The 17,434-nt window shown below is 38.2% G+C and overlaps 1 protein-coding gene across 2 annotated transcripts in view; it reads left to right on the top strand.

Annotated features, from left to right (window-relative positions):
* LOC145287778 (eukaryotic translation initiation factor 4E type 2-like) overlaps positions 1–9,207 on the top strand; it is a 66,400-nt gene extending 57,193 nt beyond the window's left edge. For both annotated transcript variants that reach the window (XM_080135605.1, XM_080135604.1), the window contains exon 7: positions 9,002–9,207. In XM_080135605.1, coding sequence (XP_079991731.1) covers positions 9,002–9,041 — 40 coding nt within the window. In that variant the 3' untranslated portion in view covers positions 9,042–9,207. The remainder of the gene's footprint in view (positions 1–9,001) is intronic.
* The last annotated feature ends 8,227 nt before the right edge of the window (positions 9,208–17,434 follow it).

Below are 17,434 nucleotides of genomic sequence, written 5' to 3' on the forward strand. Positions count from 1 at the left end.
ATTGCGCACAGAAATTACTTTTTCCACGGCTTCCAATGTAATAGATGTATGGAAACTAAAGCCGCTTTCAGGACTGTCAGCACCCATTGTAAGAAAGTAATAAAGAACGCAAGAGAGTTATATGCTCAGTTCGTCAAGTCCAAAGTAGCTGAGCAGCAGCTTGGTTCCCACCAGTTTTGGCAAATAGCAAACAGAATCCTGAACAGAAGCGTGTGCTCTATCCCAACTATCATCAATGGACCTGAGTCAATCTCGTCAGCATCAGACAAAGCCAAACTCTTTGCCAAGAACTTTGCAGCTAATCTAGCCTTTGCGACCAAGGCCGCCAACCCCCAATATTTCCTCCTGTATCAGAAAACATGCTATGTGATATACAAATATCTGTACGTGATGTTGCCAAGCTAATCAAAAACCTTGATTCCAGTAAAGCAACTGGCCCGGACGGTATTCCAATTATAGTACTCAAAAAACTTCAACCAGAACTTGCACCCATACTTACAAAACTGTTTAAACGTTGTCTTAAGGAGAATTGCTTCCATCACCCTGAAAAATCTCATCAGTATGCCCTGTATTTAAGAATTCAGGTGATCGTTCATCCCCCTCTCAGTACAGGCCAATTAGTCTCCTGTGCGTCATGAGTAAGTTGCTGGAATCTGTGTTAAATAGAGAAGTAATCAACCATCCCAGCAAAAATAACCTTAGTGACACACAATATGGTTTCCGTTCTGCTAGATCTACAGCAGATGTGCTTACAGTTATATCTCATAGGATTAGCAAATCTCTCGACAGAGGCAACCTTTCTAGGGCAATTGCTCTTGACATATTAAAGGCCTTTGATAGGATATGGCATAAAGGTTTACTTCACAAGATCTCCAGCTATGGTAAAGCTGGAAATGTCTTCTCAATTATTAAATCATTTCTCTCTGATAGGTTCATAAGAGTAGTAGTTGATGGGCAAAAATCAGAAGTTCACAGTATTTATTCTGGAGTCCCTTAGGGGTCCATCCTGGGCCCAACTCTTTTCCTGATCTACATTAATGATCTTCCAAATCACATCCTTACATCATTTGTAGACATTTTTGCTGATGACACAACCATTTATAGTAGCACATCTAAGACAGTAAATGACCAAGTTCTCTCCAATTTTCTCTCCTCTGATCTTGACCACGTTGTACAATGGGGAAAGGAGTGGCTGGTTACTTTTAATGCATATAAAACCAAGCTTCTATCTTATCAATGTTCTGGTCCTCATTTGGCATCAATTAAAATGAATGGCTCTCGTCTTGGGGAGGCCTCAAGTTTTGACAAGCTTCTGGGCTTGACCATTACTCCTGATCTTAAATGGAATACGTACATTAAATCTGTTGCCAAGGCCGCTGGAAAAATGGTTGGATCCCTCTATAGATCTAGTAGATATCTCACTGCTGATGCAATTCTCTATCTATATAAGAGCCAAGTACGTCCAAGGATGGAATACTGTTGCCACATCTGGGCAGGAGTTGCTAGAAAGGACTTTCCTGCCTTGCGAGTTTGTCTCTGCTTTATCATTATTTTCATGGAAAGTGTTCGACTGAGCTTCAATCTATGGTTCCCCCTCGCCAATCTTTCACAAGAAACTCGTCTAGCTGAAAACACTATCAATAATTCCCCGCACTCTTTATCTGTACCTAAACCTAAACATAGATTCCATGATCAAAGCTTTTTTCTTAGAACTGCACGTCTGTGGAATTGTCTCCCGTTTTCCTGCTTTACAGCTGTCTATAATATGGTTGTCTTCAAGTCCAACGTAAACAAGTTTCTGATGAGCCGTTACACTTAAGTTAACAAATTTAACGAACTTCCATTACTATCGATTACTATATTGTTCATTTGACTACGGTACACTCTTTAACCCTTATCCATGAGTGGCCTCTCGGCCTTGATAAGTGGTGACATCTATGTAAAAAAAAAAAAAAAACGTTTTAGTAGGAAAGTGGGCTTGAACCCTGAACCTTTGACGTAGAGGTGGAAACGAAATGGAAAAAACCCTGGGACCTAACCATCTCAGCCAAGAGAGAAGAGGAATGAAAAGCATCTTAATTTAACGTTTATAAAATGAAATTGACAGGTGTGAGAAACTGAAGTCTCGTGATGTTTGACCTTGAAACATGATGCGGCTGCAAGCCAGTTTTTGCTTGTTTTATACTGAAAAGCGAAAGATACACGAGACGCTCTAAAAATCTGGAAAAAATAGCATGTGAAAGTCGGGTAAATTAAATAGACAGGCGATCATCGTTCATAACTCTTAGATATTATCATGTAGACATGATATAAAAAGTTTTAAGAAGGAATGAGCCGTGAAAAAAGTCTTTTACAGACATACACAAAATGTGAACACACATACATACATACATTTTCACTTTTCTATTTATAGATGTTTTAATCCCAACCAAATAAAAAAGCTCTATACACACACACAAAATAGAAAATAGAGCTTTTTATAAGAGAAAAGAAATTAAAACTATAAGTTGAAATTTACAATCTGGATGTGGATTTGATGCTCTTTAAAGAATTATTTTCGACTTTCGGATTACCTTTAAAAAGAGTCTTCATGCTAGCAGCAATTTTATGCCAGATTTGTTTTTATTTTTCTACATCTCCTAGTTTTTTTCACTTGTTATTTTTAAAGGATATATACATCTTTGCAATTTATGACTATAATAAATTGCAGTTTCATTTAATGCCATAACCAGCAAATTCTAGCATTGCTACAAATGTAATTTGCTGATTTCTTTCTGTTTTCTGATGACAAGAATAGCAAGAATAGCATTCTTTGAAACTCCTTAGAATTAGGACTTTGTAAATTTTGATTTTTAATTTTTTTTATTTATTTATTTTTTTTATTTATTTTTATTTATTTATTTTTTTTTTTTTAGTGTCCAGTCAATCAATAAATTTGATTGTAAATTTCAACTTAGTTTTAATTTCTTTTCTCTTGTATGTATGTGTATGTGGTTGGCAGGAGTCCCTATTCTAGGTGACCAAGTAAGCGGTTGAGGAGGATGCGAGCCAAGATCTTTCCTGCTATGGACAGGAGAGAGATACCTCGGTGGTTCTCGCAGGATTGGCGATTTCCTTTTCGCTTCTAGATGTGAACGATTGTGGCGTCTTTAAAACTCTTTCCTGTCCTTAGCAGGAAAGATCTTGGCTCGCATCCTCCTCAACCGCTTACTTGGTCGTTTGGAACAGGGACTCCTGCCGGAGAGTCAATGTGGTTTTCACGTCGGTTAGGGGACCACTGACATGATCTTTGCCGCTCGTCAGCTTCAAGAGAAATGCATCGAACAGCACCGAGACCTTTACACAACTATTATCGACTTGACCAAGGCATTTGACACAGTCGGGATAGTCTGTGGAAAATAATGAAGAAACTTGGTTGCCCAATTACTTTCATCACAGTAGTTTGTCAATTCCATGAAGGCATGATGGGGCGCGTCTTTGACGACGGTGAACCATCGGAGACTTTTCCGGTAACAAGTGGAGTTGAACAGGGATGTGTCCTTGCCCCTACACTGTTCAGCTTGATGTTTTCTGCAGTGCTATTTGACGCTTTCAGCGACCAGTCACCAGGTATCAACATTAAATTCAGAACAGATGGAAAGCTGTTTAACCCAAGGAGACTGCAGGCTGTGACAAAGATGAAGCAATGCTGAGTGAATTTCTTTTTGCTGATGACTGTGCCCTCAATGCCAGCAACGAGCGAGAAATGCAAGACAAGATGAACAAATTCTCCACAGCCTGTGACAACTTCGGCATCACAATTAGCACCAAGAAGACCGAAGTTATGTTCCAACCAGCTCCCAGAAATCTGTATCATGAGCCAAGTATCTCAGTCAAGGGACAGAACCTTCAAGCGGTTGAGACCTTCACCTATCTGGGCAGCACTCTATCTCGGACAGCCACAATAAATCTCGAAATCAACAACAGAATCGCCAAGGTAAGCAGCGCATTCGAGAGACTCAGAAGCACAGTCTGGGAAAGGAGAGGAATCAGCATTGACACCAAGCTGAAGGTTTACAGAGCAGTTGTCCTCACCACATTGCTCTATGGCTCAGAAACCTGGACTACCTACGGAAGACACGAAAAAATGTTGAACCACTTCCACCTGAGATGTCTCCGAAATCTCTTCCATATCAGATGGCAAGACAAAGTCCCTGATACAGAGGTCCTGAAAAGTGCTAATCTTCCCAGCATAACTACTACCATTCGAAAGACCCAACTGAGATGGGCAGATCACGTCTCCCGCATGCCAGATGAAAGAATCCCAAAACAACTCCTGTATGGCGAGCTGTGCCAAGGCAAGCGTTCAGTCAAAGCACCTAGAAAACGCTTTAAGGAAAAATTCAGTCTCTCTCAAAGACTTCAACATCAGTACCAAGTTCTGGGAATCGCTTGCATCAGACAGACCTCACTGGCGTTACCTCAAAGCAGAACAGAAGCGTGCAACACGCAAAGCCAGAGCAACAAGCTCATCTCCTTACAAGTCATCTCCGGAAGCACAAAAACACTACTTTTACTCACTGATGTCATGGTCATCTTTAACTTCGAAGGACGAACACGATATATATATATATATATATATATATATGTGTGTGTGTGTGTCATCCACATACAGTAGTTTCGCTGTTTCACCGCTCATCAGTGCAACTAGACAAGCAACTACCCCAAGTCAAGATCGAAACCCGACCGCCCAAATGATAGTTGGTGCTTCTAACCGTTGCACTATTCAGCTGCTGCTATGCGGGCAGTGAATTAACAATGTTTTGACATTGTCCAAATATCTAAGCTCAATGTGTTTACACAAAGAGCATCGCTTAGTACGCTAATGGTAATTTGTATATCACTTCTCAATTTTTAAAAATAAGAGCTTCTGTTGGTTCTTGTCCAGAATTCAACCTAATTGAAAAACAAAAATACAGAAAAATATTTGATGTAGGTACCGGTCATGGAATGAAAATGGCATATTCCAAAAACCACCTCACAAACTCATGACTGTCCACAGCAGTCGTGAAATGTTGCAAAACTCATTGACACTCCTAAAACTGTTCGTAACCTAACTCTAGACATATTGGTCTCCTTTGTTACGTCCTTTTTTTCCTGTTACTGACACACCTTGATTAATAATGTTATTTTAGTTTCCCTTTGTGTATGTTGGTGAACAACTTCTTATACCATTGTTCTGTTGATAAACTTATTTTCTCTTTTCATCCTAATACTTGTGAGGGTGGGACATTGGTACTATCACAATCATAAAAACAAATTTACTCTTTTTGAACCTAGTAATTCTCTCCTGTCCGTTTATTTGTACTTTTCTCAATAACCACACCCTGGATTTTTTTTTTTTTTTTTTTTTTTTTTTTTCACAAACTTTAGTCATGGTGAAAGTAAATTTTTCGCTTGTGGAGGGAGATCTTGCATGCTTGGGTTGTTTTATTTTAATATGAGAAAATGGCTGTAATTCTCAATTTTCATGTTAGAAAAATGTTTTTTTTTGTTTTTCACTTTTGACATTATTCTAAAAAAAAAAAAAAAAAAAGAATTCACACTCTAAAAACAAAAGGGTGCTAATCCATAATTCCAACAAAAAAAAACAAAATTAAAGAAAAATCCTTGATATATTCCTGATGGGTAAAAAAAAAAAAAATCACGTAAATTGTTCAAATAGTTTTATTTTTATTAAAAAAAAAATAATTTTTAAACACATGAGTTTTCCCAATACCCCCTCCTCCCCCGTTAAGAATGGCCTTCTAAAATCTCACAAAAGTTTAAATTATTTGAAATTAGCTTTCTTTCTGCTCCTGCAAAATGGTGTAGAAAGCTGATTTAGCCATTGTTGTGATCTGTTCACCCCACGTCATTTTGATCCGCCCCCCCCCTCCAATCATCAGAGATTAGACCATTGCTGTAATGGTCCGGTCCCTGTTAATTTTGTGTTAGGAGTTTAGTTTGCAGTTCTAGGAGGTCCACACTCCTAGGCTTTGCCTTCTCTCTTTGAGAAGGGGTTAGTTTATTGCTAATCGCCTGAGGCGCCCTTATCAGGAAATGCCGACGAGTCTACTCGGGCACTTTTTGCAGGTCAGAGTACCCCTCCTCAGGGGCGCTACCTTCGCAATCCCACTTTCGGACTCTAGTGTCTAAGTTCTTGTGGGAGAGGGAGAGAACTAAGTACCCATCCTCGTGTCGCTCGCCTAGCCAGGGGAGATAATTCTTTTTTTTCTGTTTAAGTTATTTCCCTTTATCTCTGTTCCTTACAGCCATGAAATTTGATTTTTTTTTTTTTTTTTTTTTTTTTCATGGATTTGCACTAAAAGAATACTAGGCGTGATAAAAACATGTGAAAGGTTCCATGCAGTTAATTCTTGGATTGTTTCCAAAATTCTTTGTCGTTCGATGGATGTGTTCCATACACTTTTGAATATTTACAAAAGGAATGGCACTGGCAAGCAAAAAATTCCTGGGCAACTCTGTCGGCATTCTCTGATAGGGGTACCATCAATAAACTAACCTCTTCTCAAAGGACGAGAAGGTAAAGCCTTGGAGGGTGGACCTCCTAGAACTGCACAGGACCAAAATCATACCTCAGCTAATAAGTGATGGAAGGGGAGCACGGATGGTGAGGAGGGGGGCCATCTCAACAATGGCCTGGACTCTGGTGATTTTGAGGTTGAGGGGAAAATTCTGTAACTTCCGTAACTAAATAGACTCTTCCAGACACTCTGCATAGTCTTTCTGTAACATGCTATTTCTTTACTTGTAAATATTCCAGCATGTTGTCTTATTTTTTATTGATCCTTCAAGGTCGCAACACCTTTTAAACTTGTGTAGCAGGGAGTGTCTATTGAGAAGTCTTGTCATGTTCTCCAGTCTCAAAGGTTGCTAAACAAACAGAAAATAGCATTTTTGTGTGCTTCTATATGATATATTTTTGACTTGGATTATTAGTAATGCTTTAAAATGCCGGCCCTCATGTCCAATTGCTGAGTTCGTCTCAGACAATGGCAAACGGCATTCACCCTAGGCTGATTTCAATGGCTTCCTCCAAAGGAGGATGTGTCAAGGGAACATTAAATTCACAAGTTATCCCCAATCACATATCCCAATCGGGGAGATGACAACATGAGGATTTGCAATTCTTACTGGAAAGTGTCAGTCATTCTACATACAATAACTGGTATTTCAAAATGGTCACCCATCTTGTACTGTTTAGGCTCAATGTTGCTTTACTTCAGTGATTTGACATGAACTGGTATGTCAATGTGACTATGCGATAGACTTTGCCACTGCTGCTGTTTTATATTAAACTGGCTTCCTCCAAAGGAGGCCCTGTCGGTGGGGCATTAGAATACGCCGACTGCCCCCCCTGCAGAGGGTAAAAGTCCCTCAATGGGGGTCCTGGATATGACCTTAAACTATATCCAGTGGTGAGGCCCCAGCTTGTGGGCTTTGGGGAGTGTGGAGCAACCCTTTAATTACCATTGCTCCCAGGTCCACTCTGACCCGAAGTGGTAGTACCTGTTAGGGTTCCAACTATGGGTTAAATAGAAACCGACTTGAAAACAACAAATATATTCTATTTAAAAAATATTTTTCTTCAAAATCTTTGGATTCGGCATTAAATAACCCGAAAAGGGTTGATATGCCATAAAACAACCAACCAACTAGCTTCCTCCAAAGGAAAAAGTGGCAAGGGAATATCAAATTCACAAGCAATTCGCATGTATATCCGGGTCAGAGGAGATGATGACGTTAGGTTTTTGCAGTTCTTGCAGGTAGGTGTCAATGTCTTTCTGTATACAACACCTGGTATTCCCTTTTTTATTATTTTTTATTTATTTTTATTTTTATTTATTTATTTATTTTTTTTTTTTTTGAGTCATCACTTATCAAGGCCCAAAGGCCACTCGAAGATAAGGGTTACTGAATGTAAAGTGGTAGTGTAGTAATCGTTAATGGTGTAAATTAGGTAGAAATTGGATTATTTATGGGGACGGCTCAACAAGAACTTTATTGGATTTGAAGGCTACCATGTTGTATTCGGCCGGGGGAAAAAAGCTAGTGGAATAGTGTTGCATAGGCAGGCACTTCTGGGAAAAAAAGCTTTGTTCGTGGAATCTGTGTTTAGATTTCGACACAAATAGAGAGAGAGGGAGAAATCGTATATGGTGGTTGTAGCTAGTCGAGTGTTTTTTGTGAAAGTTTGGCAAGGTGGGACCATAGATTGGAGTTCAGATGAGAACTTGCCATGACAATAACGATAGAACAGACAGGCTTGCAACGTCTCTTCTTGCAGAGAAGAGAAAAAAGCATCACCTACTAGGTTTTGAAGCCAGTTTTGAACTCTATCAAGGATGGATTAGGCATGCCTTGCAGCCCCTGCCCAGATGTGGCAACAGTACTCCATTTTAGGACGTACTTGGGTCTTATATAGATAGAGGATTGCATCGGCAGTGAGATACCTACTCGCGGCAGACTGATTCAACCATTTTTTTCCAGCAATCTTAGCAACAGATTGATGTATGTGTTCGATTTCAGATCAATAGTGAAGGTCAACCCCAGAATCCTGTCAAACATGGAGTTTCTCCAAAACGAAAGCCATTCATTTCCGTTGGGGTGTGATGGGTGTTAGAGCGATTGTGATGAAAGGAGAGAAGGTTTTCGATGCATTAAAATTAACTAGCAACCCTTTTCCCCATTACACCATGTTCTCAAGATCAGAGATGGTCACTCATCTGATACTTACCAGGCTCAGTATTGCTTAACTTAACGATAACCAGTGCATGAACATATGCTTTAGGCCGTACCACTGTTGCTGTTTTATATTTTCTGGCCAAAAAAAAACACCAGGAGGGAGACAACTATTAATTTTAAGTTTGTGACTAAGTTTTTGAAGTTTTTGATAAATTTGTTCATTCGAATGAAAATATCAAGTTTTCTTTAAATAAACCAATTTCTTCTCTTTCAGATCTGCTCAGCATCTGAGGAAACTAAATCCGAATATTTGAAGGAGGAGGAGGAGGTTCCCCATCTTGCAATTGTGATGCCATCGACATAAACTCTGTCGTCTTCGTAAGACGGCTACAAGCTAACCAAATACGCATGCACACACACACACCTACAACTTAAATAAAATAAAAATTTTCAAAGGACTTTTTTTTTTGATTCAGCTTTTATTTGTTTTCTGTTTTTCTTTTCTTTTTTTTCTTTTTTTTTGTTAGATAGTAATTTGTGTCTGATCCTCCGTTCCGATTACAATAAGTGGTGACCGCCAATGTGATTCACAAGCAACATTTGAGCAGAGAATGTAATTGCAACAAAGTCTTATATTTCTAACTTTTTGAGATGTTGATTGCTAATTCATATTATTTGAGCTGTTGATTGCTAATTCATATTATTTGGATTATTTAAACTACTGTTCTCATGTTGAGTGTTATTTTAACATTTCAGTCGATGGAATCTCTGACCATCTTCAGGTGTATCTTGTTAAACTTGGGAATCTACACGGAATTTTGAACGGAACAAAATGTAGTAATAAATAGTGATATATAACAAGTAGTGAGATTGGACGATGTACCTTCAATAAGTTTCCAGACTTTTTTTGTACAAGCATTTAAAATTGTTGTAGACGCTTGGAAATTCAGTATGTTACTGCTATACATTTTATGAGATGACTGGCCAATTTTTAGGATTCCAGGTTCAAATGAACAGTTACAGTAGGAATTGGAATACACCCTACTAAAGCTTGATTGTCACAATTGCTGAATTTCAAAAATGCAATCTGGACGTGAGGACACTTTAGAAAAATGATATGCAATAAAATTCTGTTTTAAACTTTGAAAAAATATGCCACAGGAATGTATGGAATGCTTCAGACTGCTTTTGGGATCATCTTGCTTTAATTGAGCATCAGTTTTTGAGTGGCATAAGAGATTCAAGGAAGACAGGGAGTCTGTGGAGGATGATGAGAGATGTGGCAGGAATAAGCAAGTCAGAACACCAGAGTTGACTGGCCAAATAAAGAATTTCATGCGTAAGGATAGTCATGTGTCTATAGAGACATTAAATGCAGTTTTATGACAGTGTGGAAACTGTACCACAATTATTCACAAGGAACTGAAGATGTGGAAGATTTGCGTGAAGTTTGTTCCAAAGGTGCAATCCCAGCTCCATCTTTGTCACAGACTATTTGACCAAGATGGGCGTCAAGACAGTTCCTCACCCTCCCTATGGTCCAGACCTTGCCCCCTGTGACTTTTGGTTATTCCCTAAGCTCAAAGAAAAACCTTAGAGGCTATCATTATGAAACAACTAAGGAGATCAAAGAGGCTGTGACGAGGATCATTGACACACTCACACGAGAGGACTTCCATAGAGCCTTCCAGAAGTTGTTAGAACAGTACAAGTGCATTACAGCTGGAGGAGATTACTTCGAAGGGGACTAGAATTTCATGTGTGTACTATCAATAAAAGTGCACACACGAAAAAGTCTGGAAACTTTTTGAAGGCACTGCATACACCGAGAAACAAATGTTTAAGGCTCCTACAATTCATACTAGAATTGCCTGCAAGAAGTTGTGGATAATTGTAAAGTTACTCTTCTGGAGGTTAAAGGTTCGATTCTTAGTACAGGCAACATTTAAAATACAATTGTAAATTATTTTCATCTGGTTATCACGTAAAAAATAAGATCGTGGTAACCCGTGGATTGAATAAAGGGTTCCGTTCAAGATTCCATGCAGCTTTTATTAGAAAGATTCCCAAATTTGACAAATTGGCGAGTTTTTGAACTTGAATTAGTATTCTTTTATTTTTAGCTCCTTACATCAAGTGGTGTCATACCTTGTCAGGAGTGATTTCTATAAAAAAACAAGTGAAGCATGCATGGTCCGCCATGTGCACAGTGAACGAAGCATAAAAAAATGACTAAGTTCAGCATTCCCTCCCCCCCCCCTCCATTTAGCCCCAAAAGTCCCCAAGGGATGTCAAATCCTGGTGAAAATGAACAAACCATGCAGTTTTAGGCTTTAAAATATGTAAATTTGAGTTTTGCACCATGCAAAAAAACAAATCACTGAGTCCATCATTCCCCCCCCCACTTCTATTTAGTTCCCAAAGTCCCCAAGGCCTTAACATATTTAAATTTGAGTTCAGCACCATGCAAAACTGCTAAATAGACATGCTCAGAAAATTTTGGATAAGTATGGTTAAATAGTGCTAAAAATGGAGTGTTTTTATTAGGCCTAAAAGAGCTCCTGGGGCACACCCAAGAGTTATCGCGAAGTATAGACGAACAAAATTATATAGAAATCGGTTAGTTACAACTTTTCAGAAAGTTTTATAAAAATTCAAGGCATCAGTTCTTTTTAATAAGCACAGAAGTGTCAATTTTAGCCATTTTAACCCAAAAGACACCCTAGGGGGAGGCAACCGGAGTTTTCCTGGAAAATCTGCTCTGTTACTTTTTTTACTCATATCATGTTTAATGTTTGTGCAAAATTCCAAGTCATAGTTATTGAGAAAAGTGCGAACAGACAAAGAGACAAGGGTGAATTTGTGATCCACCCTCATTTTGTCGGGGGACAAAAATGATCATGCTCAGATTGAATTACAATGCTGCCTCAAATAAACATCCGACACAAGGGCATCTGACACCATGATAGAACTACCCACTCAGTGAAGAATCGTAATGTCTCTATAGCAATGCCTTGCATAAATGTCATCAGCTATTAAAAGTTTAAAATAAGAATCTCTAATAAATTTTTTTTTTAATTCTTAGCGCATTGTCTATCATGCAAATATTCTAAAAACGATTGATTGAAAGAACTCTTCACACTTGCATTAATCAACTTGTTAAAAGATCTTAGCACTTTATCCATTACGTCATGGAGCCTTGTGGACAATTCTTGTGTGAATTTTCAGAGCCTTAAGCCAAAATGATGGAATGAGAACAGTCGTTGAAATAATCCAAATTATCAATCCTCATCTTAAAAATCCAAAAAATAAATATATAAGAAATATATATCTAATAAAAATATTAATAAAACATATATAAAAAATATCTAATAAAAATATTAATATTTTTTAAATTTAAATATTGAACCAGTGTTATTTAAGCCATTTTTCACGTAACGTTCGTTTTTCTGCTTTATTTTACTTCGCTTATCCACCCCCGACCACACACCCGGGTACCCACCGATTTTTTTTAAATTTTAATATCGAAACAGGCTTATTTAAGCCATTTTTCACATGTTCGTTTTTCTGTTTTCATCGTTCGTTTGCCTTACGTTAGTTTCTTTTGTGTTTTTTTTTTTCCCGCTTGAGTTTTAATGTTGTTTTCTTTTTTTTACTTTGCTTATAACAAACAAACCTGGTCATTGACGTCATCGTCGTTATAATGCTCGACGACTTCCGGGCACGCACCTGTCAATTTGGTTCTTACTTAAATAAATTCAAACATCTTTCAGTAACTCATTCTGGCTGGCCTATTTTATTTTCAAACTTCGCTTCAGGGCTTCGGGTTAGATCCTACCAACTTTTACCCCCCTTCCCCCGGTTTCTTTTTTATTTAACACCACACACATCTCCAAACACTCGGGCAATGCCGGGTACCCCCGCTAGTATTATATAAAAAAAAAGTTAAAACTTAAAAACACAAAAAAAAACTAACGTAAGGCAAACGAACAATGTTAAATGTAAAAATCGGAAAAAGAAAACAGAAAAACGAACGTTAAAACTTCTTTAAAAAATCTGAAAAATACACACACCCCCAAAAAAAAACTTGTGAAAAATGGCTTAAATAACTCTTGTTTCAATATTAAAATTTTTAAAAATAAAAAAAAGACATCTCACACTACGATTCGAACCCAAAACCTTTAACCCACAACTGAGCTAAGACGACATCCCTGAAATTGTCGCTTTTTCTGATATTTAAAGTAAATCAGGTTGCGACGTCGTATGACGCATGCGTAGAAGCGAATTTGTCATGAGAGGACGTTTTTTGCTGACCCTCCCCCCCCCTGTAGAAAACTACTGATTTCAGGGTGAAGGAATTAACGTTTTTGGCCAATTTTTCGATATTTGTCGGGCGAAGGTTGGAACTTCAAAATGATACCGATCTGCCGAAAATCCATGACTTGTGTCGAAAGTTTTTGTGAGACATAAACACACATAAATACAAACACACATTTTCGCTTTTATGTATATAGAGATATAGACTAGCGAGGGGTACCCGGCGTAGCCCGGGTGTTTGTAGGTGTGTGTGTGGAAACTCCGGGGGGGGGGGTAAAAAAAATGCTTTGGTAGGTAAGGATCGAACACAAACCGTTGAGGCAAAGTTGTAAATTAAAGTGTGAAAAAAAAAAAAAACACGTGTGACGTTAACAATTGCCCCACCGCGAGATGCTAACGGAAACACGTTTGAATTTATTTAATTACTTGGATTTGGCAGGTGCCCGTTTTAATGAGTTAATGAGGTCAAGTTTGACTGCGGGATAGTATTAATTTACTGCGGAACGTTTTTTTTTAATTTATTTTCCCAAGATGTTATAGAAAAAAAGACTAACCCACATGCTGCGAGCAACAAATGTTGAATATTTATCTTCCCGAAATCGAGTAAATTAAATAGACAGGCGAGCTTCGTTGTTAACTGTGAGATATTACGATTTATATGTGATATAAAAAGTTTTAAAAAGTTGTGAACCGACCGACCTCTTCTCTGAAGGAAGCCTTTTGTAGACATACAGTAAAGGCGAACACTACACACACACACACACATACATACATTTTCGCTTTTATATATAGATAAAGATAATGGTTTTAATTTGAAATTCAAAAGTCAAGTGTCATGCTTCAATTATGCTCTTAACAGAAACATATCGAACACGTCTCTGTCATATCAAAGAACCTACTGTTGATTTTACAAGCCTTACTGCTTGTGCTGTGATAATGGCTTGAATTTAAGTTTCAAATGCAAAAGTAAAGTATCATTATTCAGTTGTGCTTTCAACAGAAACATTCATTTCGAATGCGCCCCTGTCATATCAAAGAATCTACTGCTGATTTTATGTTAGGCCTTTCAGCTTGTGTGGTAATAAAAAACTTCTCAAATGCACTTGCGATGTTAGACTGTGAGGTGTCAAAATCACCTGTTCCTTTTTTCATTGGATTATTTTGATTATCGATTATTGATGCTTTCGAAGACATTCCAATACAAGTTGAAAAATGGTTGTCTGAATAACCACGTAAAAATGATACAAAAAACTAAGTGGAACGTTTAGCAGATTTATTTAAAAAGTTACAATTAAGATTATGATAAGTCGAATCACTGGATGTGCAATGATCAAAGTCTTTCAGAAGAAGAAAATGTAATCTGATTAATTTCTTCCAAAAAATACTTTGTCCAGATGAGAATTATTTTCAAACCAGCCTGGGTGCCCGGCATTGCCCGGGTGTTTGGAGGTGTGTGTTGAGCAAAAAAAAAAAAAAAAAAGTTGTAATAGGCAGGCTCGAACCTGTGTGACATGAAGGTGGAAAAGAAAGTGGAGGTGTATGTAAAGGTGTTGGTTGAGCAAAAAAAAAAAGGAGGAAAATTGCATGAAAAGAAAGTGGGGAAAAAAAAAAAACATGACGCGTTAGCTCTGCGCCCATCGCCAAACCGGAAGTGATGTCGGTTTAAATTAAAGCTAGACAATCAAAAAGGGGCGGTAAATTTCGAAAATATTGGTGAAAAAGCACCCCTCCCTGTAGAAAAGTGCCCAGTTGAGGGTGAAGGAATTAATGCTTCTGGCCAATTTTTCGATATTTGTCGTCCGCAGAGACAAGCTTTAAAATGATACCGATATCGTAAAATCCGTCGCCTCTGATGAAAGTTTTTGTGAGACATACAAACACACACACACATACATACATTTAAACAGACAGGTGAGATCTATATTTTCAAATGGCTCCCATCTTAAAAAATGAGATATCATTGCAATATCTACCATTGAAATGCACCACGAAAACATGCAGCTTAGTGCATATTTATGCATATATGTATTCCTGCTAGTTGTATACAGATATGATATGCACCCCCCCCCCCCCCCGCTCCAAAAAATAATAATTCATACACGTTTCAAGTTAGATTTGTTTATTGCCTTCTTCGTCAACAGTCAATAATCAAAGCCATACATTCCTGAGTGGCCTTCAGACCAAGATCACAGTGTAGTATCTGCTTTGCTGCTGCACTTCACTTTTTTTTTTGTTCTCAGTCAGTTCATGAGAAATCCTTCATGACTGAAGCATTTTTTTTTTTTTTTTTTTTTTGTTCCTATCCAGAGTGCTCTTTTTGGGGGGAGCTGGATTTTTCCCACATTAAAAACCGACCTTGTGTCCAACTCTGCCTTCATGGGGAGGCAAGTAAATCGGAACACTCAAAGCCATACAAAGCGACAGTAAAAGTTTGACGCTTCAATATTATAAACTAATCGGGCAAGCCAGAATAATGACAGACTCAAAGTCTGTAGTAAACATTTTTGAGTCAGAATTGGTTCCTGATATTGAACTTCATCCATAATATGTCAATTTTCTTGAACTTTTTTTATGAGTTTAAAAATGGGTTTTGTCTGAAATAACCGCGTAAAAATGATACAAGAACAAAGTAAAATGTTTAACAGATTTATTTAACAAATGATTGCAATTGAGATTTTGATAATTTGTACCACTGGATGTGTGATGATAAAGTCTTTCGGTTTGGAGCCACCTGTGCGCGTCTCAAAGTGTCATGGCTGACTCCCCTCTACATCCCAGGGCGATCATTCAGTTGTTGGTTCAAGGGAAGTAACTCCTTTTTTTAAGTTGATCCTAACATCTCCCCGTTTAAGTATTTAGCTGTAGCGAGCACACTTGCGGTTAACTTGGCGGTGCTTTACTTTAGTGCAACTGCGCTTTTTAACCTTTTTGCTGGAGCGGAACCCCATGGAAACATTCCACTGGCTCATGGAACTCCTATGCAATAGTTTAGTTGACATTGTGCAAAAAAAAAAAAAACAGCATTTAAAAATTAAAATGAAATGAAAACACTCATGATTTTTAGTGCGATTCTTTTAGCGTTGATTGTATAGAAAGAATATATAATATTAATTTTTTTTTATTTATCGACATTTCACCCCAAACAAAGCACAGAACCACTTAGTCGTAAGGAGCTACTATTTGTGACCAGATTTGCAGGGATACTATTTATGGAGTTGGGCAGCGAGATGTCTGTTCACATTACACTTGAACTTCTGCATGTCAGTACAGTCAAGGAAGCAGGGGCCTGGGAGAGAATTCCAAAGTGTAGCAGTCCAAGGGAAAAAGCTATTCGAGTAGGCGGCTTTATGGCATCTAGAGATTTCTACAGTGTATGGGGTGGGATTTTGCTGCTTGTTGGGTTTGTCAAGGGTATTGTTGTTGATGGGGTACTAGTGTTTGGAGTTCATCAGAGCACTTGCCATTGAAATACTTGTAAAACAAGCACAAGGATGCTACGTTTTGGTGATGGGACAGAGGTTGGAGTTTAGTTGATAGTTCAGGACCTTTTAGGTTGGCGAGGTTTTTTTTCTTAACCCTATCTAGGAGCGAGAGACTAGTGGCAGATGCGCCAGCTCAGATGTGGCAACAATAATCCATGCACGGGGAACAGTGTTTTTGTAGAGATATAGGATGCTCTCAGGTGTGAGTAGCCTTCTAGCATGGTAGAGAGAGCCCACCTTCCTCATAGTAACCTTGACAATGCTCTCAATGTATTTGTTCCAATTCATGTTGTCTGTGAATATTAAGCCTAGGAGTTTGAGCAAAGTACTTTCAGGCAGTGTATCATTATCCATGGTAATCAGTGGTTGAAAAGGTTTCTTGTAATTATTAAAGGAAATAAGCTTAGTCTTAGCAGCATCGAATGTTAGCAACCAGTTCCGGCTTCATTCCACTATAGACTCTAGCAATTTCCTTAGATATGTGTTCATTTGTTTTACCCTCGTGTCTATTATAGAGCCTAGTGTCATCAGCAACTATCTCCATCTCAGAGAAAATTTAACCAGGGACGGCATTTATGAATATCAGGAATAATAAACGTCCAAGGATTGACCCCTGTTGCACACCCACATTTATATCATGTCTTAGGACAACCTGGATTTTTCTTTTCTCTAAGAAGGATTTGATTATGTTGAGCATACATCCAGCAATACCATACGATTTGATTTTCATGAGAAGACAATCATACCAAACCCTGTCAAATGCTTTAGATATGTCTAGGGCTATTGACCTAGCTTCACCTGCCTTATCCAGTGCTTGGTATATACGTTCGGAGATTACAGTTAGGTTATCTGCAGTAGAACAGGTTTGTCTAGATCCATAATGTCAGTCGGATAGAAGTTTATTGCCT

Source organism: Euprymna scolopes, chromosome 11, assembly GCF_053919585.1.
Source record: "Euprymna scolopes isolate OS-2025 chromosome 11, ASM5391958v1, whole genome shotgun sequence".
NCBI classification, from domain to species: Eukaryota; Metazoa; Mollusca; class Cephalopoda; order Sepiida; family Sepiolidae; genus Euprymna; species Euprymna scolopes.